This window comes from Callionymus lyra, chromosome 1 (assembly GCF_982586985.1).
Source record: "Callionymus lyra chromosome 1, fCalLyr1.hap1.1, whole genome shotgun sequence".
Classification (NCBI taxonomy): Eukaryota; Metazoa; Chordata; class Actinopteri; order Syngnathiformes; family Callionymidae; genus Callionymus; species Callionymus lyra.
In genome coordinates, this window is record NC_141818.1 from 39,092,659 (window position 1) to 39,118,733 (window position 26,075).

Consider the following 26,075-nt stretch of genomic DNA (forward strand, 5'->3'; position numbering starts at 1 on the left):
GTGCTTTGAGATATGTTTATACGTATATATATATATAAATATATATATATATATATTTATGACATTTATTGAAAATGCCAAAGTGAAAATTGACGATACATATCTAGACAAACTTGTAAAACTCAACTAAATGTGTGATCAAAGAAGGGTAAGAGAGAAGAGGTTCAAGAAGAACAGAACTGGTCGAGCGGCAAATCCATCGCAGGAGACGTACAGACGGACATTTAAACACAGACACCCACAGGCTGCTTTTGTGTCATCAATTAAGAACACGAACGCCGCGCAGAAAAGTGGAAGGTTTCGCTGAAAGCGTTGCTGGATTCAACCTCGTTTAATCCACCTTCATTTATATTAATTAAGTATTTAATGACGGAAAATATCGGATCCGTCTTGAATAAGGCGCGACAGAAAAAAAACCCCAAACTAAAACACGTCCTTGTAATTTAGAACCAAGTGAATAATCTTAAATGTTTATTTTGACCAGTTTTCACAGACATTTTGGCAGTGAATTGCTGTCAAAGAGTTGATGATTTAAAGGAACACTTAAAAGCCTCTTGAGCCATTCTTAACTTCAGGAAATTAACTCATTAAATAAATAAATGCGATAAATAAAATGTGTTAACCACTAATACATTCATCTGTAAATTAAACACGACATGACTGCTTCTGGTATTTAAGTACAAATTAAAGTGTGAGCTTTACTCCCATAAATTGACAGCAATTCAAGGCTGTAAATAGGAAAGTAAAGCTCCTGTCAAAATAAAAGCCCCATGTAACGATTGCCTCTTATTAATGCTTTTAGAGTGAAATGATTCAAACAGACATTTCGACGTGACCTTTATGAAAGTACAGCTTTGCAGTTTTTAAGGCTGAAAAGTTTGGGGGTTTGTGCCGGTCGTCAGTACTGCTCCGCCATCATCAACACGGTCAGCGCGGACCAGCCGGTGAAGGGGTGACTCCCCTGTCCTCGGCCGGAGTTGTCGTTGTACTGTTCCCAGACGTACCCCGTCTCCACGTACTGTCGGTAGACATTGTTGACGATGTTAGTCCTGAGCTCCTCGTACAGAGCGGCCGCCTTCTCCCGATGTGGCCCCGGCGTGTTGCCGTAGTGGTGGAGGGCGGTGACGGCCAGGTAGTTGATGTTGATCCAAACGGCGCCCCTCCAGTAGGGGGCGTCGTGCTTCGTGTTCCTCTTCATGTACAGCGGGTCGGCCTTGGAGAGCGAGCGGAGGCCGTAAGGCGTCCACAGCTTATTGGGGTCCCTCATGTCCTTCAGAATGGGGTCCAGTTTGGGCGAGTCCGGGTTTAGGATCTGCAGTAAAAAGGGGAACAGGCTGACGTACCCTAAAGCGTTTACGTAGCGCAGCTTGGGTTCGCTGCCTACGGCGCGCACGAGCCGCGCCACGGGGAACTGATGGCGAGGTTGTCCGGGGGGAACGTACACCTTCTCCTGCTGCAGGGAAACGTTCTCCGTGTGGTTGCCGAAGTCGCTGAAGGCCCGGAGGGTGTCGGACCAGTGCAGCTCACCCAGCAGGCCGTTGTCCGTCAGGACCCGGTGGGTGAGCTGGAAGACCTGGTGGTCTTCGCCCAGGAGCTCCGCGATCCGAGCCATGACGCCCGAGGACAGAGCCATCCAGCAGTGCAGATCCACGTGTCTCTCCTCAACCGAAGGATGTGATGCTCGAGGGTAGTCGTCCAGCCCGGAGGTGAGAGTTTTAGGGTTGAGGAAAAGATTGGTGTCCTTGTCGCGTCCTCGCCAACGGTAGGAGTTCGGTTTGGGTCCGGCTTGGGTCGTGTTGTACCACCCGAACCAGGTCTTCAGTCTCGGGAAGAGCCGCCGTAGAAACGGCAGCGTGGAGTCCCGTTGGTCGGGGTGGATGGAGAGCTGCTGGATCAGCTCCTGCAGGGCCAGGAAGAGCGTGGGCGGGTTGGCGTTCTCGTTGCGCTGAACAACAAACTCTGCGGGGACTTTACTGCGAGCCTCGTCTCCCAAGATCTGCTCGCGGGGGATCCAGCCCTCCATGTTCATCAGGTCCACCCAGTGGGAAATTGACTCTCGGGTCACCTGGGGGTCCCACTTGCTCAGCAGAAGCTGGTGGAAACCCTCGTCCCAGAGGAACCCGCGAGGGAAGAAGGAGCGCGACGGCACCGCGGTGAACAAAGCTCCCTCCGGGTACAGCAGCGGGTTCTCGTTGTAGGCCGACTGCACCACCGACTGGCCGAAGAAGTAACCCATGCCGCCCAGCATGTTGCTGAGGGCCGCCTTGGCAAACCTCTGTTGATCCTGCTTGAACCCCTTCTCGTCCAGCCGGAACGTCTTCTTGAACTTCTCCTCAAACTCCGCCTTCCTCCGCTCCAGCTCCTGGGTCATGGCGGCGCCGACCAGCTGGTTGGGACGAGAGCGGAAGCTGCCCGACTCGAACAGGACTTCGATTTGAAACGGGGTCTGGACGGTGACCTGGTGCACGACAAAGTCGCTCTCTTTCCGCGGGTCCACGGGCTGCTGTTGGTTTTGTCTCGGAGGATGTCGGTAGGTGTCGACGGCGATGTAATGCCTTTTCTCACCAGAGGGGGGGCTGTAGACAAACCTCCGGTTCAGGCTCTGTCGCACAATATCCGTCAGCTTCTCCAGGCCTTGGGTGGAGGTTTTCAAGTGGTTGTAACTGTGGAGACAAAGGAGATAACGGCTGATGTCATCTTGATTATGAATCAGAACACGTTTATCAAAAGAAATGTTTTACTAACGACTTTTTTCATGATTTGTGTTTGGTCTCCTGACCTTGGCCAGGTTTTTTTTTTTTTAATCACAAACCACGCGAGTATTTTTTTAATGGGTTAGTGATCCTCTTATATGCAATTCCTATCTGCTATACAAGTGTTTCATTTCTAAAGGTAACCTGTTGACATTATTTTCTGTGCTCAAACAGCCGCACTTCATTCATGTCAGTATGAAAAGTATATTTAATTATAACATTTAATATTTCAAATTTTGAAACTTAGAAGTTCTTATTAATAATTTAGATAAATCTATATTTATGTCTTTATCGATATATATTATACACAAGAAGATGGATAACATCATAGATATGTTTTATTTGTTACCCTAAAACAAAAAGATGGTGGCACTATTGTACAAACATTTTTAGATTTAATTTAAAAAGGCCAGTGAATTGAAAAAATATTGAATTTAGAAAATTTGTTTTTGAATGACTGGAATTAAAACTATTAAAACAGTATAAATTAATTAATTAAAAAAAAAAAGACTAATTAATCTCAGAAGATAAGATTTGTTTTACCGAATCTTATCATGAAACAATCTCCAGACATCGGCTAAATCAAAGTGATAGTTCACTCAAAATTCACTGTTCGTCTGTACATCTTGTATTACGGGTTATTCAAACATCTGCTACATTTGATGTCAAAATAAAGACCTTTAATTTTTCGGGAGCAATTCTACCTGTCGAAGCTTCAACGGATGGACTTGATGGACACTTGACAGAGGTTACAGACGAGCTCCACGGATGTATCGGATGTTTTTAAGAGCTTCATTTTGGGGCGAAAATGAAGACGAAGAGTGTCATTCGCTTCGTTCATATGATTATAACTTACATAAATTATTTTAGAAAAGCAACAGATTACTCTGAAAATAATGCCAACCCATAGTCGACTTGAGGGTGAGTAGAAAATGAGTGAAGTTTGAATTTTGGGTGAACGCAACCTTGAAGAAAAAGTTCATCTTTACTGCAACCTAGTGGTATGATTATGAACTGCGGTTTCTGCTAGGGCAGATTAAAATGGTCATGATGAGTCATCTCAACATGTTCTTCACATGTTGACATTCTTTCTGCTTTAGAGGGATATTTCACCCAAAATTAAAATGTATTTAATTTTCTACCTAACCTCATGTCGACTAAGGGTTGGGATTATTTTCAGAGTAATCTGGTTATTTTTAGATTTATAGACAAAAATGTTTGTTCATTTTAATGTAGAGAGACTGGAGCTCAGTTGTCTTTGTCTTAATGCAAAAAAACTAACTTAAAATCATCCAAATACCTCCATAATAATAATAATAATAATAATAATAATAATAATAACTGCCATACTGCTCGTCTTTAACGTCCATCTTGTATTGATGCCTAAACATTAGGAATTGTTCCAAAAACACTTAAATAAGTCTTTATATTATAATCTTTTTAACAGCCAACATATACATTTTTGTCTATAACTCTAAAAAAAGAACGAATAATCGCAACCCTTAGGCCTCACAAGGGTGAGTAGAAAATAAGTGAAGCTTGAATTTTGGGAAAATGGTCACTTTTGTTCAGACTGTGTCTTTTACCTCGCATATTTTGCATTGGAAACGTCTCCAGTGAAAGGCTTGCCAAACGTTATTTTAAAATTTCCAAGCTCTTCCGAGAAGCCGGTGATGGATGCCAGACGGTTGTTGTCTTCCACGTGAGCTTCCAAAGAACCTTGAGTGTCTGCAGCCGCGTAGAACATCAGAGAGATGACGGGTGGTTGAGGGGCGGATCTCTAAACAAAACAAAACAAAAAAAGCACTTCAGCTAAACACATTATCCTTGAGTGCAGCCACCGTCTTACGTGCTGTTTGGCTGTGATCCTCCATGTCCAGTCTCCGCCATGATCTCCGCCCATCCTCTTCACGAACTCCGTGGTCAAGGTGAAGTCGCTCTCTTTGATTTCCTGGACCCCGAACGTCAGGCCGTCATGGGCGAGCCAGCCGTAGCCCTGCAAGCGGTCTCCCTGCTCGCACGTGTGCCTCAGGTTCAGGTCCGTGTCGGAAAACTGCCGCATCCACATCATGCCTGTTTAGCAAGTGAAGCGTTTCAGTTTCAAGTACAGGCCAATATTCAATCCAATACTTTCGATACCATTGCCAATAACTTCATTCGAATACTAGTTCCTGAACAGTACTTTATCAGAACCAATTTTATGAAACGCAAAGTTATATATATATAAAATTGCACTGATTGCAATTCAAGTCAAAATGTGATATTTCTAATTTAATTAAAAAGAAAACGAAAGTACATCAATTCATCTTTTTAATCGACATACAAATATAGGATAAAAGGCTACAATTATGATCATGAACTACACGACTCGAAAAAAGAATCTTTCATTTTGGTGGAAGAGACTCTATAAATCACTATCATTTATTTATTTGAATTAGGAAAATGTATCTTCATCAACGTGTCAGCATAGAGCAACAACGTAAGTATGCCGGAGTTAGCACGATAGAACATTTTCATCCGTTGTCCTAAGGCAGGTTAGATGATACAAAAGAGTACATCAACCACAAGACATTACACATTACAGGCCATAGACAAGTTTCATGGAGGTTAAGATTAGGCTTTGGGGCCCAAGAGAGGAAAAATGAAAATAAAAATAAATAAATAAAAAGAAGAAAAGGTGAGTTATCTAACTGTGATTGCATGTCTGGTTAGTCTTCAACCATTGTTTCAGTGCCACTTTAATATTTATCTGTATAGTATATGATATTTTTAGCTCACGACATGATGTGATATAGTTTGATACACTTGCATAATTGTAAGTTAGTTCTGTTGTTCTATTGTTTATTTTAGGTCATCTTATTTCATTCCTATGTTCTGTACGGGTTGTACGGTTGTGTTTACAACACTGGCATTTAAAAGTATCCGATTCTGATTTAATTAAATACAAATTACTTACTTACTTACTTACTTACTTACTCAAGCTGCGGACGACATAATGACTGCTGCCATCTAGCGGCCGGAGGTTTAAATGAAACACCAAACACCAAAGGAAAGGCCTTGAATATTTGCATGATAACCATATATACAAATCTAGAATTATTTCATTCTTAACACACTTAATTGAATATATATATAAAATAGGCAATCTCATAAAGATCACAGCCAATGACCGGCATCATTATCAAGTCTTGATCACGTGATTAACCTCAGGGTACTGAGAGATGAAGCAGGTTTTAGGAGTACCAGGTACCAGTTCCACAAAAAAAAGAAGAAGAAGAAGAAGTTCGATACCATGGCTTTTGTCACTATCATTGACATAATAATGCTCCTCACCTGTCACCATGGACCTCGGGCTCCTGGTTTTCATGCCAAAGTACACCTGCGGCCTGTACGAGCCCCAGAACCGTTGAGGAGAAACCTTGGCACTGCTGCTGTCGGTGTCCAGGACGGGCGGTGAGGGGTGTAAGGTCTTCACGCGTTTAGCCAGCGAGGAGTGCATGTACAGGGCGTAGAAGAACCACGCCAGGCTGAAGACGCCGAGGCCGATGGAGATGTTGATCAGAATTTTGCCGACGTCCACTTTCTTTTTCTTGCGGTGGAGCGCAGGGGGCCTCTCCTCTCTCCTCGGGGGGGCAGACGCCTCGCCCGTCACCACCCTCTTCCTCTGCCGGCCCATCCTGCCTTTCTGAAGCTGGAGAGGAAAGACTTGTTTGGTGAGGTACAACACACTTAAACACCATCAGAAATTTAATTATTTTTTAATGAAATGCTCTCTCCCTTTATTATCATCCCATTGTTTAGTCCTTGGTTTTTAAATTTCGTGAAGTGAAAAGTTTAAGATAACAACAAAACACCAACATGTATTTTTGCAAATACTAATCACCAATTTAAGACGTATTGGGAGTCACAAGACCACCCATGCACATTCTTGTGTTCAGGCTTTTCCTTGATTTTCTGGAACTCCTGTTGTGTTATCAGTTTTATCTTGACCTTTAAAGTATATACTTTATTGAATATCGTTTTGATTGTTTAAGCGCTTTGTGACCCTGGTCTGGAAAAGCCCTATACAAATAATTACTTACTTACTTACTTACTTTATCTTTATCTTTAGACTTAGATTGTATCATATTGTTATTTCTCTTTATTTCTCTTTGTTCTTGTTCTTATTTTATTTATTTTTTATGAAAAATTGCTGTATTTTGCTGTAGCTAATTGGAAAAAAACAAGAAGACATCCTGAGGGATCAATAAAGTTCTACCTAACCTAACCTAATCTCTTTAGTAGTTCCCACGATTATCCATGAAGCCAAAGCAAAGGATTGATCCGACAAGTTCATCCATCCTCTCTCGTCGGTTTCAGACCATGTCTAGACTCTCTAGAGTAATGTAATGCTCAGGTTTAGTCATAATCTAAGGTGGGGTCGGTTGACACAAGCCTTGATGGTGAAATGCCCAAGACAAGTAAATAAAGAATGAAAAAAATTCAATACATACATCTTCACAAAATGCCAATAATAACAATATTACAGTAATTTGATAATATTTTTTGTATCAAGTTGTCACGTTAAACAAGTATTCACGTATATTAAACACGTACAAACTGTCAATAAGTAATCCCAATTATTCTATATTAATAAAACGTTCATTTTGTTTAAAAACAAAACAAAACATGAAGCTACCACCATTCGACGTCATTTTTGTAGTTTCAAATGTGGGTCTTCCGTTAGCCATCACCCCCTAGAATGGTTTTCACGATCTTTGGTGCTATTAAAATAAAACTGAATGACTAAAAGGATATTAAAATAGTTACACATTTCTAGTGACATGTTGCAGAATAAAACACGGTTCCGTCTACTGACAGTTACCTTATAATGTCTGTCATTCAGTCGAAACACGCTTAATATATACGACTTGATACATGCTGGACTTTACTAAATACATGCTTTCAAATGAGACAATATTTTTAAAATGCAAGATATTTATTTAGGTTCATTTTTACCTACCTGTCAAAATAGCAGCAGAGTCTAGTCAGTCATTACTGCTACTAGCTTGTTAGCATTAGCCACTTCCTGCTTTCATTGCGGTGACGTGTGCAACGTGTGGCGACGTCAGATAGACGTTTGTAGTTTATCACGTTTGCTCAAATATATATATTTTTAATTAAAGTTTTTTTTTTATGTTCAAAGGCAGGACAAATAACTTTATTTAATAGTATGTTATAAACAGTTTTCATTTTTTTTTAATAGTTAGCAGGGTTATATTCCTGGACGATGCATATTTTATTTTTCGCCAAGCTTATAAACGGAAAAAAAAAAAAATAGTTGAAAGATATATAGTTGAAAGACAATACGTTTAATTTAATATATAAATAAGTGTAAGTTGTGATGTCTCTACACACATTTCGAAAATACATAAAGAGTAAAAAAGACAAATAAACACCACTTTGTTGCCTTTTTTTAATAAATGAAATACTTTTTTTTTTTTTTTTTACCAACATTTAAACTTTGGTCAACATGTAAGACAGTTACAGATGAAGAAAGTTCAACAAACTCCACCCCCAAAAAGTCTATTTCTTAACAGCCATATAAACAAAACTGAGTTTTTTCAGAACAGTTATGATTCACTCGCGAAACAATCCTGACAAAACCACCTACGAACGAGATCGCGCTCGTGTTTCAGCGGCACCATGTTCAACATATAACCCCTGCGACAAACTGTACCATTTTACAAGTAGTGTTCTGGCACCAGCTGTGTCGCTTCGGTGGCAGTGATCCGAGATCATAAATGGCAACAAAAATACAAGCGGTCAAAATTGACACGGGGAAAAAAAAAAGAAAATTCTCTTCAAATTATTTGTGGCGAATAAGTGCTTCCCCTACAAAAGCTTCAATGCATGAACAGAAATGAGTTCACAAAAAATAATCCAACACAAAAATAACCCTCCGTCGGTTCTTCCTGCCACTCCTGTAAAAAAAAAAAAAAAGACTGAAACAAGGAGATGTAGGGCGTTTTTTTTAAAGTCCGGGTCACTCGTCATTTCACGGGTTGTCAGGCGTCCTGCCGCCATCATCAGGAGAAGAACAGTCGTAACAGCCGGTGTTAGTCGAGCACATGCTTGACAATCCTGCGTCTTGAGCAGAGAAACTACACACGAATACACTTAATCATAAGAGCTTTGCGTTTTGATACAAATAGTTTTTTTTTTCTTTTAGTTACATTTCCATATGTACATCATGTAAATAAATGTCTTGGGAATAGTCATTTCATAGTACATGTGTGTATTCTGTTATTCATTGTAGATATGCTTAAGTACAAAAAAAAAAGGTTCTACACATGTTTAAGAAGAATTCCCTTTCGAACCCATGTTACCGTGTTTTGTTGGCATTTTTACCGTAAACACAGATTAAGTGAATCCCCGTGAAGGTGCGGGACATATATATGGTGTTCATATAAGGTCAATAGATCATTGTGGAGTTTGAGAGCAGGACTCAAGTGAATGTGTGGATGAAACGTTCTGCTGGAACTTTCCTGATGACGACGACGACCATCTTCTGTCGAATCAGTTCTTGATGACGCCGCCGTCGCCTTCGCTTACAAAGCGCTTCCGCCCTCTAGAGGCAAACAAAGAAGACACAATAATGAGTGACCAGGAGAAGAGACACGAGGAGGATTTGCGTCGAGCGAACCTGGAGGGGCAGTCGTCTCTGAGCTGTTTGGTGATGACAGCCTCCTGGTAGCACATGTCCACGAACGTCTCCATAATGGAGTGAGCGTGGGGTACGTCCACGTTGATCTCGGGGAGCTCGTCGTACACTCGCCTGAATCCCTGAAAGAAAAACGGATGACACTTTAATTATTACAATCAGATGCATGACCGCAATTCTGAAGCTGTAATATTGTCGAGAGTTTCTTTTGTTTTTAGCTGGTTTAGTAAGTAAGTAAGTAAGTAATTTTTATTTATATAGCGTTTTCCAGACCAGGGTCACAAAGAGCTTAAACAATCAAAACAATACTCAAAAAAGTATATACTTTAAAGATCAAGATAATACTGAGAACAACACAAGAGTTCCAGAAAATCAAGGAAAAGCCTGAACAAATAGAAACGTCTTAAGATGTTAGTCAGTAGATCATCAAACAGAGAGGAAGATCGTTCCAAAGCTTAGGAGCAACAGCCTGAAAAGATTTCTCTCCTCTGGTCCTGAGCCGTGTGCGTGGAACCATCAGTAGATTCTGATCCACAGACCTCAGAGCCCGAGCTGGGGTGTAAGGCTGGATCAGATCACTGATGTAAGGAGGAGTCTGACCATGAATAGATCAGAAAATAAGAACCAGAATTTTGAAGTTGATCCTGAAAGAAACTGGAAGCCAGTGAAGAGTTTTAAGGATCGGGGAAATGTGAGTTCTTCTACTAGAGCGGGTTAGAATTCTCGCTGCAGAGTTTTGTATTAACTGCAGGCGAGACAGATCCTTCTTGTTTAGACACCAAAATAAACTGTTACAATAGTCCAGACGAGAAGAAACAAATGCATGGATTACAAGCTCCAGATCATGTTGTAACAACATTTTCCTAAGTTTAGAGATTTTTCTCAGTTGAAGGAAACAGTTTCTGGTCAGTTTTCTGCAGTGTTGTACTAGAGACATGTCTTTATCAAATACAACACCCAGTAGAACTGAGCATGGATTTTAAAGACACACAACAAAAAAAACGACCTACACTATCTGTTGCAGATGTTGTTTACATTTTTTTAAGGATAAATCTAAATAATTTCCCTAAATCTCGTTCGCATTTTATTCTGATGAAAACCTGAATAATGAATAAAAAAAACCTCAAATTCAAATGTCACTCATGTTCTACTCTTCCTTCACTTCATCCGAAAACACGCACTCGAAAAAAACATCCAAATACGAGCTGCAGGTGTAGACAGTACACACAAGTTGCTCTGGCGATATTTACCTGAGTGTTTGTGTCTGTGTAGCATGTTTTAGCCTTTTAGCTTCTGTTGCGAACAAGCTTAAAACATACTTGATTTTGTACTTTTTTCCCCCCAAAACAATTACTCATGTTGTCGCTTCAAAACAAGATGGACGTTAAAGAAGAGCAGTATGGAGGCAATTTAATGTTTATAAGTGTGTATTTTTGGAAGAAGAAAAGTGAGAAAGAATCAATTCCAACCCTTGGTTGACATGAGTAAAAAATGAGTCATATTTGATTTTTATTTGGTGAACCATCTCTTTAGCGTTTGCATGATGAACTGCCTAACTTTTGCCGTTTTCAGCCTCTTAATGTCAGATTTAAGTCTGCTGTCTAGAGCTGTAAGGGTCAGACGTGTAAACTGACCCAATAAATGTTGGTTGTTTTTTTTGTTGCATTATTATGTATCATGGAAGAATAAGTGGTCAAAAACTACAAACTAATAAACTACGGAGAGTGGCCAAAGACAAAGTGGTGTCCAAAAACTAAATCCAGTGACACCCACACATCTCTGCAGAAGGTCCGAATTCTTGGAGGCACCACCGAAGCGGTCGGGTCTTATGTAAGCGTTTAAGATGACTCACCATGGATTTATTATCATGTTAAACACAATCCTGATGATGGTGGGAGAAAACAGACGACTGCTGTGGTTTCAACCATTTGGTGTTAACGACCCTTTCAAAGGTTGATGCGCTTTTTATCAGTAAAAAATAAATACAAATAATTGACTTTTTGGTGTTTTTTAATGGAAAGATTTGTTTTATTACGAAAAATATTTTTTTAGCCGCCCCCTTTGTTTGACAGAAAAGTGGGTGTGGTTGCGGGTGACGTCAACGAGGGACGTCAGCAGCACCAGTTTATTGACTTCCACAGCACAGAGAAGTAAAAATACAGCAGAATATCAGGATAAATTAGACATTTTACTTTGTACGAGGAGTTGAGGACGATGACAAAACATGATGATGTTTGTAGGGATTTGTAGCTGAACTGCTATGAACTCTATATATCGATAATAATCTTGACTATATTCTGTCCGATTCTGAAGCAGGAACGCTTCAAAACCAGTTACAACTAGAATAATTGTTATAAATGATTGTTATGGAATACTTAAAATACACTGGTGAGACATTTTTGTACAATAGAGTATGTTTTTTTAAGTGATATTGGTATCTAGTGCATTTCTTTATGAATGTATCCTTAAATAAGACCGTTAAGTAACCGTTTCATTTCAATTCAAGACATTTGCAAATAAAACCTGTATTTCATCATCTGGCTGGTGTAAGTATCCAACACATTTGAACTGAAAATGTTAATTTACTACATCCAACAGTTTTTCTCTCTTCTGGATTCGCCCCCACAACCTCTAGAAAGATGGCCTCACCTGAGCAGAGTTAATGTTTGCTCTGATTTTACACTAGAGTGAAACGTTGTGAACAGTTTGTCTTTGTCCAGTTCACACTCACAAGATCTTCTAGAGCTAAATTAGTTGAACAGTCTCATTACAAATGATCGATTAACTAATCGGTCAATGCAAACGTGAATTGATGCGAGCTCTTTAGAACTTGTCTGGCATGTAAGATTTGGCAGTTTTTGACTGACCCGGTTCATCTGATCCACGGTGATGAGCCCAGACTTCCAAAATGACTGCAGCAGCTTCACCATCTTCTGACTCACGGTGTCTCCTTTGGACTCCAGCACCATCACGACAGCCTGAAAGATCAAGGATTGCAGAGACGACGACTGAAATCCAACACTTCAAATAAGTCCATGTCACACAATCCACTGGTTCTGGGCTGCGATGATTTGACTTGTTTCTGCTAAAAAGAAATCCTGCATTAAACCTCTCTTGTTTAAAAATAACATTTATAAGCCGTCATCCTTCTTAACAACCCTTTCAGTGACGGTGAACTGAAAAGCTCCCATAACGCTTTGCCGCCCAGCCAACTGATCAAAGATGTTGATCAATTCTGACATGGCAACACAGACATCATTTAAAAACAGTATTCTAGCGAAGAATCAACTGTCATTAAATAGAGCCTTGCATGATGGGAGTTCACCTTTTTGTCGCACCTTAAAAAAGCAATTATTAGTGGGTTCTGTGGTTGTGCTGTTCAAATACAACGCCTGATTATAACAGGGTTTAAAATAACAAAGAGCCTTGTGGTTCCTGAATAGATTTAAACGTTCAGTTCCAAACGTGACAGCCATCATGTAAACGTGTTCAGTGAAAGAATGGGCGGGAATTAGAGTCACGGTTTCGTCTAATCACCGACCTCGTAGACCAGCTCGTGGTGGAAGTGTGGGACCTCCAGCTCCCTCAGGCACCGCTCCGCCTCGGGCAGCTCTCCTGACACCAGGAACTCCTTCAGCAGCAGGTTCATCTGCCGGAGAAGGAACATTTTATTCATCTTTTTCGCCTCCGTGCTGCATGAACCCCTTCAGGGTGAAGTTGGGAAGGCGGCAATTTCCTCTGGAATTCTGGTCGAGAAGATGCTCAAGGATGGTCCAGATCTTGACTTCAAATTAAAGCAAGAATTGCAAATCAGAGTTTTTTTATGAGGACCGTAGATTAGATTGAAACCGAAAGTGGTTTCTGATTTGATCTTTGCGAGCGTGGAGCCGACAGCGAGAGGAAACAGCTGTATATCATACGCTATAAGAATCGTGGTAACATAGCAACAGACTTGAGAGTCCTCTTTCGCAGCAAACCTTTTGTTGAGGTTATAAAAAGGTTATACAAGCTCAAGGACTGCTGCGCTCTAAAATGATCCAAGAGTTCTTAGGTCATTATTATCCAGCCAGAAGCAGACTTTTGATCAGTCATATGGGCATTCGCACCTCTTTAACCAGATGTTTGACGGGCCTGAGTCCTCCTCCCACTCCCCAGACGTTGTCCAGGCGAACCATGGCCCTCTTCATGGACATCAGCACAGCGGCGCGGTCTAGAGCCGCCCTTGAGGACGAGAAGACGAATGTTTAGTTGGAATAAATCCCTACGATTTGAACCAATGCAATCTCTTCTTCACTCCTATACCACCCGTTAGTTTAACTTCAAACTAGTATAGTGCTGGAGCTCCACATACACACCACTTACAAGGCCGTTGAAGATAAAGTTCACCTAATATTCAAACTTTACTCATTTTCTACTCAAACTCATGTCGACTAAGGGTTGGGATTATTTTCAGAGTAATCTGTTCCTTTATAGAGTTATAGACAAAAACGTTTGTTTATTCTAATGCAGGACTGGAGCTCAGTTGTCTTCATCTTTGTCCAAAAAGACCTTTCAAATCATCAGTATTATAGCCTTGACGAGAAGAATTGTTCTGATAAAAACTTGAATAAGTCTGTACATAAAGTGTGTTTTTAGAGGAAGCTCCCAAGTCTCTCAGCTTCTGCTACAAGTTAGTCCACATTAAAAGACATTGTAAGATGCTCTGGGATCAAAAAACAAGCTTAAAATACAGACCTATTCAATTTTTGTCAAGGTTTTAATACAAGATGGACGTAAGAGATGAGCTAGATGAGTTATTTGGATGTTTTTAAGTTCGTCTTTTTGGACGAAAATGCAGAAAACTGAGCTCCAGTCGCTACATTAAAATGAACAAACATTTCTGTCTTTAACTTAATCCCAACCCTTAGTCGACATGAGTGCGAGTAGAAAATGAGGAATTTTGGGTGAACTATCACTTTAAGCGTCAATAAATTGGATTAAAATTATGTCGATTTAGAACCCGGGCGATTGAAAAGGTGATGACAACAAATGACGGGGGCCGTCATCACTATGCTGTGTTTACAACACTGACAACAAAAGTTTCTGATCACCAAAAAAGGCTGGAGTTTACAAGGTTTATGTGATTGTGTGAAAACAACCAGATCTGGAGTCCAGGGTGAAACTGAGCTCACCTGGCATGGATGCAGTCCACCGTCCCTTTGTAGTTGTCCAGGAAGGACATCGGAAGAACATGGTCAGCTATGGCCCGGGCTATGAACTGGCCCAACATCTGTAGGTCACAAAAGTGTCAGTGGGTCAAATAAAAAAAGGTCAATTAAATGTGTTCTTTTTATTTGACCTGAGGCGCTTCAGGCGTGTCCAAGATGAGATCCGGTAGCTGCTTCAGCATTTTGTCAAACGCTCGGCGCATGTCGTTCTGGGACAGCACCTTCACCGAGAGGTCGGACAGGAGGCAGGAGGTGAGCTCTCTGTGGCTGGCCTTGCCTTCCAGGGACAGGGACACGGCCATGGACGAGAACTCGTACCTCTGGGTGCCCAGGTTGAGGCCCTTCAACAGTGCCTGACGGAATAACAGCGCGTTGGTGCCGACGCCCCTTTCAACGTAAGGATAGTGAACTTGAAGAGATTGAACTTCTTACCTCCACCTCTTTTGTGTCTCCGTGTTCAAAATATTCCTGTACGATGGGGTTGACTATTTTCTCCAGCTCCTTCTCGCTCAACTCCGGTACAACTTTGGCATAAACGGTATCTCCCTGGAAGACAATGTGTCGTGTTCAGGATATTAAGAAAACAACATTTTTAACCAGAACTCCAAAAAGAGACAGACATTGCAAGGGACGTTACAGTAAGTAAGTAATTTTTATTTATATAGCGCTTTTCCAGACCAGGGTCACAAAGCGCTTAAACAATCAAAAATAAATACTCAATAAAGTATATACTTTAAAGATCAAGATAAAACTGATAACACAACAGGAGATCCAGAAAATCAAGGAAAAGCCTGAACAAATAAAAACGTCTTAAGATGTTTCTTAAAGGAGTCAGTAGACTCCATCAAGCGTAAAGAGAGAGGAAGATTGTTCCAAAGCTTAGGAGCAAAAGCCTGAAAAGATTTCTCTCCTCTGGTCCTGAACCGTGTTCAGGAACCATCAGTAGATTCTGATCCACAGAACTCAGAGCCCGAGCTGGGGTGTAAGGCTGGATCAGATCACTGATGTAAGGAGGAGTCTGACCATGAATAGATCTGAAAGTAAGAACCAGAATTTTAAAGTTGATCCTGAAAGAAACTGGAAGCCAGTGAAGAGTTTTAAGGATCGGAGAAATGTGAGTTCTTCTACTAGAGCGGGTCAGAATTCTCTGAATCAACTGCAGGCGAGACAGACGAGCAGTATGGAGATATTTGGATGTTTTTAAGTGCGTCTCTTTTTGGACGAAGACGACTGAGCTCCAGTCCTACATTGAAATAAATTACCTTTTTTTACAGGTCTTCGGGTCCCCTTGACCCAGAGACAACACAAGGGCTAGTAAGCTATCTTATTTGCATGTGTTTAATAAAAGTGCATTTGCAATTTCATTGACAATAAACGCTGTTTGTTTACGTCCAGCTTCGATTGGGTCTACTAGATAGAAATGCACCCAATAGGCCCGCTTGATGACTTAAGTGCCGTCCATTTAATATGAGCAACCTTATTTTTGGGATCCCCCATTTGAGAAGATGACTCAAATGTTCGACCCAAATGTTCGTCTGACCACAGTTCTCAGATTGATTGCATTCATTCCATCTGCCACACGGCAAAGATAAACACGATTACGGCAGAACACGTTGTTAATAGAGGTTCTTGTGCACCGGTTACCAACATTTTCTTTATTTTTACTTAGGCTAGGAAATGACCTTAAATGACTCCCACTATCAGCCATCAACTTAGTCCTAGTTCCCAACTGATATAATCCCTGGCTGAAGCTTCAAGGCTGACAGACGTACAATTCTCACAGAAATATTTGTCGGCAAGGACATCAGGTTGTTTTTTTTCAGGATGGGACTGGTCCACCTGGACTGGCTGAGGTATAAGACTTGCACTTTTACCAATTACGTTCTTAAATAGTCTTCAGAAAACAAGTGATCTATGAGTCAAGCAACTACAGCAGAGGTATCAAACAACCACAGAAAATCCAAGTAATTATTCCTGAAAATCTTCTTCAACTGAAACGTATTGTTGTACTTGCTAGAGGAAAAAAAACACTTAAAACATACATCCAAATACTGCTTGTCTGTAACGTCCCTCTTGTATTGAAACCTCGACATGAGGAAAAAAAAAACATAGGTTTGTAGTGGAAGTTCTCAGTCTCTCAGCTCCGGCTACAAAATGACAAGACCAAGCAAGTGTTAGTGTGGAAGATTCACACTGATGACCTTGGGATCTTCGACCAAAAACAAGCTTGAAATGGACTTGTTTATTTATTAATTTTTCCCAGAACAATTACTTAAAAAATAAATAAAATCAATCAATACAAGAGGAACGTTACAGACGAGCAGTATGGAGGTATTTGGATGTTCTGAAGTGTCTTTTTGGACAACTGAGCTCCAGTCGCGACATTAAAATGAACACACATTTATGTCTATTATTCTAAAAAGAAACAGATTACTCTGAAAATAATATCAACCCTTAGTCGACATGAGGGCGAGTAGAAAATGAGTGAATCAATATTTTTAAATTCGGTATATTTTTCAGGACTTCAGAAATATTTTCCTCTACAAGCTTAAGGTCGTGAGGGTGGAATGTTTACGATTATAACTCTACAATGTCAATTTTGGTGCACCGACCTGAGCAGACTCATCATAATTGGGGTCCAACACATCAGGTTCTTCGTCCTCATAAACCATGCCGGCAGCACCCCACACTCCTTTCCCACCTGCTCCACCTGCAACGGAAAAAAAAAACAAAAAACTTTCTCACAAGAGAGTTTGAGATCAAGTGTTTTTAAAAGTGAGACGAAGTGAGACCGACCTTTCTTTGGCAGACCTCTCCCTTTGCCGGTCCTTGACTTGCGATCATTGGCGGGAACTTTTCCTTTGGGGCTGTTGGGGTCACCTCCCACCAAATCCCCCGACTCGGAGAAGGAGTCGCTGGTGGAGTTGCGGGCCGAGCCCTTGCGTTGGCGCCTCTTGGCCTTGGCTTTGAGACGAGCCTCGTGGAGAGCCTTCTCCTGGGGCGTCCAGTTCCCGTTGACCTCCGCCTCGTTCAGCTCGTCGTCCTCGTCGAGCTTGTCCTCCACTTGAATAAGAGAGAAGGCAAGGTCACTTCAAGTCTTCAACCCGTATAAGAATAAGATTAAAGGTCTCGTGTTATGCTCATTTTAGGATAGGGTTCTCACAAGAACCGATAGTTCACAAAAGATACAACGATACCAGCTTTTGTTGGTACAAATAAGTTCTTGTCTGAACCGAAAGGGGGAGCTATAGCTATATATACATACGTACATACATACATATACATGCACTGAACGAAGAAAGGAAAGAAAACAATGGAGAGTCACCAAAATATTTAAAGGAAAAGAAAAAAATGAATGAAAATGAATACTTGATTGCACATCAACAATGTTTTAACGTCTAGTATTTGTCGATGTTCACATTTAAAAGACAAACGTTTCGTTCATTATTTAACTCGATCACCACCTTTTGACCTAAACTTGAAACAGCCTTTCTCTCGCTGACCATCCTGTGCATTAAAGTGGCCGTTTCAGGACCGACTTTTAGTGCAAATTCAAAAACTTTGTTCAAGTTTGGCATTTTTATAGCAAAGTCTATTGGATATCTTAGGTTAATTATACTGTATTTTGGCCAAGAACGATGGTACTAGAGAATGCGTTGGCTACTTGTTTTTCCTGCTTTCATCGTCTCCAAGAATGAAAGGAACAAAGAACTAATTTCAAATGCCAAAAAAACTTTTTTTTTTTTTTTCAACCAGGAAACATATGAGGTGTAAAGTCTGCAGAACAGGGGTGTCGCGTCCTCTGTGACCGAGTACAGCAGTGGAGAAAAAGAAGAGTGCAAACACTGGGATCAGGTCTGCAAACATTGCATCAGACCTTTCTTGGCTTCCGGATTAAAACTTTTTTTTTTTTTTTTTAAATGGTACGAATGATTTTGAAATACTGGACACATTTTAAGCTTTTTTTTTTGTTGGTTCAGAGCAGGGAAGCAACCATGAACTAGGTCGGGATCATGTAGTGCGAACAAAAGCCGCCACCGTATGTCAGCACTGAGCAAAAAAAAAAAAAAAAGGTCACAACAAACGGACAATAGCCGACATGGTAGCTCCACACATTGTTGTCGAGACACACGAGTGTTTACATTGTCAGCGTCGATGAGCAGTAAAAACTGTGAAAGTGTGTCAGGCTTGTGTCGGGACACGACAACAACAAGTGGGAGCAGTATGTTCCTCCGGACAGGCGGGGGCGAAGGAGGGGCCGAGCCGAGCACATGCCACAGAATCGCTGACGCTGGTTTTTTTTTTTTTTTTCATGGGTTCAGAGCAGCTACTGTGGAACTGGCTACATATGGTCGGGTGTGGGGAGCATGGCTGCTCGAGACTGGTGTGTGTGGCAGATGATTTACTGAAGCTGATATTTTTAGATCATGCCACGATGTACATCTTGATTTATTGCATTAGAACTTGACTGTAACCATGTTATCATATGATCATCTGTTGGCATTATTTAGCTCGGTTAATATTAGCGTTGGACACTTTGATACTAGTTCCTGAACAACACTCTTTTCAATATCAATTTTTTTTTTTAGATCAATTCTAATTTGCAACCAACTGTTATATACAAACACTTCTCGTCAGGTTAAGAGTCTGACTTAACGTTTTAGATTCTTAAGCAAAGATTAGAAGATCTGACCTGGTTTAAAATAACAAGTTTTACTTGTATACAAGTGAGAAGGTAGAAACCCACAGAGTTGACATGTCTGTCTTAATCCCTTCAGAAGCACAGAGCTAGTAAGTAATGCTCCAAAGATTTTGTTTTTTTTCACCAAAAGCAAACTCAGGGTTCGGCGTTTACTCCTTTAAAGACATCTCTAGTCCTTTTCTCACTCAAGCAGTGATACAAATATAATAATAATATTAAATGTGGTTAAATAAATTTGATAAACATACTTTAGCTTAGCTTCAATCACTTTTAAAAAGTGCAGTTTTTTACATTTCAGTCATTTTAATCATCATTTTTATCTAAATACATAAGCTTGAGCTGCAAAAAAAATCCATTGTTCAACTGCTTAACATGTCAATCAAAAGATACACACATTTATTTATGCACACAGCTTTCAACAAGTGTTTACATTTCATAGACAAAGGAGTAGTTCAAGGACCAGCTCAGCACGTTCTCATACCTGGACTGCGCCTTAATATGTTTGTTTTAAAAGCGAGGTTAAACACGATCTGGGATGTAGTCAGACGTCAACACCTTTGAGCTCTTGAGCAGAGCGAGCCACACCCACTCCACAGCCAGAACACAACAGGTCAACGGTCGGCCGTCCAGAGACCAGAACGGCCGATGGTTAAAAAAATCGCAGTCGCATTTAAAGGGTAAGGAAATATCATAGCAGCAGTGGAACTTGTGAGACTATGTAGGAAAAGTCAAAAGGAGAGGATTGGTCACGACACACCATGTGATTTTTATTAAAATAGCTCGAGTTCCAAGTTCCCGTTATTGACATACCTGAAGACACATGAGCAATCCTACTGTAACAGACCTCTGCAGGTTTTAAATAGACTACACACTATAGGAATAGAAGGTCAAAAACAAACCTTTGACCTACATATGAGCGTACACTAATCCATCTGTGCACACAAGCTATGCGAGAGTTCAAAGTGTTGCAATGGCAGCTTGTCAGTTTGTTTAAACAACCATTTCCTGAATTCATCATTTTGGTAACAAGTCTTTCAGTTTCAAGTCTACACGATTGTGTATCAATGTAATAATTCAGACAGACGACTACAAGGATGCACACACACATACACATAATAACTCCAGGGGTGTAAAAAACGACCAACAACAATATACTTGAATATTGCACCATTTGTATCAATATTTTTTTGTTCACAATTAACATTTTTGGGTTGCAATAACATTTACGGCCAATAGATGCAACATAAAGCAACATTAAAATTATAAGAGAAACTGCTCTAGTAGAAGAACTCACATTGCCCTGATCCTTAAAACTCTTCACTGGCTGTCAGTTTCTATCAGGATCGATTTTTAAATTCTGGTTGTTACTTTCAGATCTATTCATGGTCAGACTTCTCCTTTCATCAGTGATCTGATCCAGCCTTACACCCCAGCTCGGGCTCTTACTTACTGATGACTGAGGACGAGAAGATACAGTTGTTTCAAAATGGGCCTCCCAGACTGCAAGTTGCCAAACTTATAGTTGATCTTAAAGTATCAGAATATAGTTTGTGGTTTTCTCATATATAAACAAATCCATTAATAAAAAGAATAACACAAATATTGCAAAAATGTGCACACTTTCAAATTTCTTTTTTAATTGGAACGACAAATAAAAGCAATCACTTGCCAATAAGAGCAAAAGACCAGATCGTCCTTTTGTGAGTGCTTGTGTTTGGTTGATATAATCCTTAAATCTTTGTTTCAAACGCATTAAAAATCGGATCCAACAACAGGATGTGACATTAGCCAGGAAACCCATACCTACCACTTAATTCAAGATGAATTCAAAATGTCCTAAATCTAGATGAAGACTGGAAAAGCAAAAATAAAAAGCTAAGCCAACGCCGATGCCAATGATATGGTCTTTGTGTGCAAACGTTCATCTTTTAATCACAGTGTAAATAATGTGGTTGCCACATGTGTAGTTATTCCTGCTCAGGAACTCCCATCTTTTCCTCTCTCTCTGCAGAGTCTTCAGAGTAAGTTTGTACTTTTCTGGGTCGAACACATATTTTTAAGCACCACCTGGTCAGTAGAGTTTCAATCTCAACAGATGTTCTGCTTCACTTGTCCGTCTGGTCGTATCTGGTGTCTCAGAATTCAGGATTTCTTTGCGGGATCTTAGGTCTGAGGCGAGTGAAAACCTCACACAGGGAGCAGTTCTTGTAATAAGTGTAGTAAAGGGTGCGGACGTGTCCGACGGTGAAGTCTGAAATATAACCCCCTCCCGACCTTTAGAAAAGCCACCGATCTACTTTAGATCCGAGCTACATTATTTTACAAGTTAGTGCAGTTCTGCTGACCAAGCAATTTAGCCTGTACTCTCTGCTGAATGACGGATTAAAAGTAATTAAAAAGAACAAAAGATATTTCTATGAACAAGGTAACGTTCGCTCAGAGACAGGTTTAGAAAGGAGGTGAAACCGGACATAAGAGGGTGTGAAGCCAGCATTCGGATCAAGACGGATGTTGCAATAAAAGTCAACTCTTAAGCTTATTAAAATTAACTCGTAAGTGGGAGAGGAGTCAGTGATGTTGAGATACTGTTTCAAAACATGCATTCTAAGAACAATATAAAGTCATATGCTGTGTCTCAAATCGCATACTAGCGTACTCAAAGTTAGTATTTTTAGTGCGCCTCAATTCTTAGTATGCGAAGTTGAGTTCACCATGCACACTAAATTGGCGTACTAAAAACCCACAAAACTGAGTATGGTTCGATTGACACTAACCACCCTAAACAGCCGCCATCTTAGTGACGTTTTAAACAGAAGTTACGTCATATATATATATATATACACACACATATATATATATGTATATACTTACAGGAGCATTTTCAGCAGCAGTAGGAGGATGACACGTCTTCGGTGCCGATACCAGCTTAAATATCTCGTGAATATTTCGATTCTCATATTTTTTCTTTATTTCTTTTTCCAAACTTGCAAAACGTGCTGCCAGCAGGTGGCGATAGCGTTCAAACAGCTGGTTGCAACCATCGTTAAATAGTAGTAAAAGAAGAAGCTGTCGAGTCATTTCCTGTTAGTGCGTAGCAGCAGTGTTTGATTTGAGACATACCATCTGTGGAGAATTTGCATACTAGTTAGTATGTACACTATCCTGATGCATACTAACTTCTAGTATACTAAGAGAAGTATGCGATTTGAGACACAGCAATAGTATTTTTAGCCAAGACCAAATCAAACACTGTCGCTACGCACTAACCGGAAATCACATGACAGCTTCTTCTTCTACTTCTCTTTAACGATGGTTGCAACCAGCTGTTTGAACGCTATCGCCACCTGCTGGCAGCACGTTTTGAAAGTTTGGAAAAAGAAATAAAGAAAAAATATGAGAATCGAAATATTCGCGAGATATTTAAGCTGGTATCAGCACCTAGGACGTTGCATCCTTCTACTGCTGCTGAAAATGCACCTGTAAGTATATGAATATATATCGATATATACAGTATATGACGCAACTTCCGTTAAAAACGTCATTAAGATGGCGGCCGTTTAGGGTGGTTAGTGTCCATCGAACCATACTCAGTTTTGTGGGCGTTTTAGTACGACAATTTATTGTGCATGGTGCACTAAATTTCTCATACTAAGAATTGAGACGCACTAAAGTACTAAAAATACTAACTTTGAGTACGCAAGTATGCGATTTGAGACACAGCACAACAGACCAACTCAAAAACACCCACACTAAAACTTCTAGAGGAATGTCATTAACCGTTCTATGGTTTTGAAACGTGTGTATCGTGTATAAATACTAATAATAAGTATTACAACACTCCTAAGGTACGAATGTAAACAGTAGCTTTCAAAGATATAGAATTGTTGTTTTATTCAAACACGTCTCCTAGAATAGAAGGTTTATATACTGTGCTGGACCTCATCTCCTCCATCGACATGCCATTAAAACAAGCTTTTGAATCAACTAGTTTTAAAAAATTCAGATCCACAGCATGACTTCTGCTGAGAAACCGGGGGGCGTGAAATGTTAGTGGAACAGTAGCTTCTCAGACGGATCAGATAAATCAACCCACAGGTTCCAGTCAGTTGAGGCAGTTCAATTTTTATCTGAGCTCCTGATGTTCGTTGGCTCTTGTTCTTCTAGACATAACAACACACGTGCAGCTGCACATATATCCTTGACATTCATCATGAAGGTAAACACCAAAAGGTCAATATTGTGTCCAGCATTGTTTCAACCACTGGTTCCACTCGATCCTCTCCAATAAACTTGTAGTGACTTATGTAACGTTTAAAGGCAGATGTTACGTAAGGATTCTGTATCGGCGCTTATAGACGGGTGTAAATGTTGACGTCATCGCCAGGACCGAGAGGAAAAAAAAACACGCATGACAATTATTGAACATCAACAAAAAAACAACATTTTTTTTAAAACATGGCGTTTAGATAACAAATGTTAAACTGACGCTAAAATGCATATTTTTCGCAAAATAAGAAAATATATTAATATTATGATTATATATATATATTATGAAGAATGTCGCTGCGATTGCGGTTAAATAACAAATACGTGTGTGTGTGTGTGTGTAACCATGTTGTGTTTTTGCTTCGCCTTGTTTGTGTACGGCTGAACAAAGCGGAAGTGGACTCTCGTCCAATCAGATGCGTCGAATGTTAAAGTAAAAGCAGAGCAACAACTGAAATATTTATACACGTTTAACAAGTAAACACAACACTTTTATTTATTTTTTATTAATTCTTTCTCCAGTTTGTTGCTTCGACGTATCGTGCGTGTACGTCTCGGTGCTCGTGCATGTGTGTGTAGAGGAGCACATGGTGGAGCATGGCTGTCGCTGCAGACCATCCCCAGACAAAAGGTTTCGACAATAACAAACAAAATAAAGGTTCTCCTGACATCCTACTCACCGTGTGCAGGGTGACAGTTGGACATCGTCTCCACTTCGGTCGCCATGACGCTCTCGAAAAAAAAAAAAAAAAATTCTCGAAGCCCAGTCTTGGGGGGGGAAACGCTTCTCGTGCAGCAACAACCTTCAGATCCTCGTGTAGATCCTGCACAATAACTGAGGAAATATGTATGTTTTTTTAATTAAATAATCCTGCAAGTAGTGGTTCAATCGAGAGAGAGAGAGAGACGTGTCAACGAGCTGCGTGCAAAAAAAACAAAGTCTGTTTTTAACTTTGAGTGAGATCCGAGGGTTGCGTCATGTGACCACAGCGGCGTGCGGTGATTGGACGGCGGGTGGGGGTGGGTGCTGGTCTCTGCGGGCCAATCACAGGACATCAAAACAGGGACTTTAGCGTGGATGACGCAATCGCAAGAACGTCTTCAATAATAGTCCCCGCACCTCAAGAGTCATGGACGTGGATGTTATACGAATCTGTTGTTGCCGTCGTTTGAGAATAAACTAGCGTTTGTTAAGTTTTGATACAGCGACCCCTAGTGGTCATGTGGCTTCATGACGTTATGGATTCGTCTGTTCACTCGAGCAGTTAGTGTGGCCTTTGACTGTATTTGACTGTGGCTCTCATCAGATCAAAGATCATGTAGAAAACAACTTTTTTTTAAATGTATTTATTCACAAGTGTCTTAATATGACGCAATAATATTTCGTTTCGTGACCCTTGACATTATTGAGTGTATTTATTCCCCCCTTTTTTTGTTCAGGCTTTGATTCAAGCCTTGATTTTCTGGAACTCCTGTTGTGTTATCAGTTTTATCTTGATCTTTAAAGTATATACTTTATTGAGTATTGTTTTGATTGTTTAAGCGCTTTGTGACCCTGGTCTGGAAAAGCGCTATACAAATAAAAATTACTTAATTACTAACTTACTTTATTTTATGTAAATGAACATAAAAAATATTTGACTTTTGTAAAACCTTTTTGAAAAAACAAAACCATATCATTCATTTATTTACCGCTCAATCCCTTTATGGGGGCGGCTGGAGCCATCCTACATTCTACAGGTGAGAGGCAGGGGACACCCTGGACAGGACGGCAGTCTGACACAGGGCACGCAAAGATAGACAACCACTCACACACACACTCATTCCTACGGACAATTTCACCAAGTTCCCGATCAACCTCTGTATGTTTTTTTCTTTGTTTTTTATAAATGTTGACAAAATACAACAAAACAAATCGGCATATTTATCTTGATTTTATTGCTTGATTTAAAACTTTTTGCTTCTTTATTTTTACTCCATGTCTTGTGCAAAAAGTTTCCACCACAGCCACTTGTAATCCGAGGCGTCTTTCTCCGAGAAACCTGTACATTTCTTTACTTATTTATTAATTGGTCTCTAAATATGTATAAAAGGGTTTTCATTTTAGAATAGAATAGAATAGAATAGAATAGAATAGAAAATGTTTATTCATCCCCAGAGGGGAAACACACATTTACAACAGCACAGTTGAAAAAAATAAAGTGCAAGGAAAAAAGAAATAATAAAAGAGATAATAAAAAAATAATAAAACGATCTTAAAAATATAAAAATTATTTACAATATTAGAAATTTAACACTATTAACAAAATAAAATATAATAAAATAAAATAAAATAAAAAAAAATAAAATAAAATAAAATAAAATAAAATAAAATAAAACACACAAGAAGAACAAAAAGGACCTTTGTTTTTATTGCTACTCAAAAACATTAAAGTAAATATAAA

At 40.0% G+C, this 26,075-nt stretch overlaps 2 protein-coding genes across 2 annotated transcripts; both read right to left on the reverse strand.

Annotated features, from left to right (window-relative positions):
* Positions 1 to 458: 458 nt before the first annotated feature.
* Positions 459 to 7,835, reverse strand: mogs (mannosyl-oligosaccharide glucosidase). The gene is made up of 5 exons (XM_087806883.1): positions 7,756 to 7,835; positions 6,087 to 6,444; positions 4,603 to 4,826; positions 4,340 to 4,533; positions 459 to 2,663 (listed from the first exon to the last, which is right to left on the reverse strand). Exons 2-5 carry the CDS (start codon positions 6,427 to 6,429, stop codon positions 899 to 901), a joined length of 2,526 nt encoding a protein of 841 aa, XP_087663009.1. The 5' UTR covers positions 6,430 to 6,444; positions 7,756 to 7,835; the 3' UTR covers positions 459 to 898.
* A 359-nt stretch (positions 7,836 to 8,194) lies between these two features.
* On the reverse strand, positions 8,195 to 24,582 carry pdcd4a (programmed cell death 4a). Its single transcript, XM_087807237.1, has 11 exons — positions 24,312 to 24,582; positions 17,460 to 17,726; positions 17,276 to 17,373; positions 15,096 to 15,209; positions 14,795 to 15,016; positions 14,628 to 14,725; positions 13,563 to 13,677; positions 12,998 to 13,105; positions 12,324 to 12,434; positions 9,439 to 9,578; positions 8,195 to 9,363 (listed from the first exon to the last, which is right to left on the reverse strand). Exons 1-11 carry the CDS (start codon positions 24,355 to 24,357, stop codon positions 9,312 to 9,314), a joined length of 1,371 nt encoding a protein of 456 aa, XP_087663363.1. The 5' UTR covers positions 24,358 to 24,582; the 3' UTR covers positions 8,195 to 9,311.
* Positions 24,583 to 26,075: the final 1,493 nt, after the last annotated feature.

Coding starts and splice junctions, on each gene's coding strand:
- mogs (XM_087806883.1), bottom strand. CDS start 6,429: ATGGGCCGGCAGAGGAAGAGGGTGGTGACGGGCGAGGCGTCTGCCCCC. Junction 4,827..6,086: donor CCCGAGGTCCATGGTGACAG/GTGAGGAGCATT, acceptor CTTGCTAAACAG/GCATGATGTGGATGCGGCAG. Junction 2,664..4,339: donor TCCAATGCAAAATATGCGAG/GTAAAAGACACA, acceptor TTGTCTCCACAG/TTACAACCACTTGAAAACCT.
- pdcd4a (XM_087807237.1), bottom strand. CDS start 24,357: ATGGCGACCGAAGTGGAGACGATGTCCAACTGTCACCCTGCACACG. Junction 15,017..15,095: donor GAGACACAAAAGAGGTGGAG/GTAAGAAGTTCA, acceptor TTATTCCGTCAG/GCACTGTTGAAGGGCCTCAA. Junction 12,435..12,997: donor ACCACGAGCTGGTCTACGAG/GTCGGTGATTAG, acceptor TTGATCTTTCAG/GCTGTCGTGATGGTGCTGGA.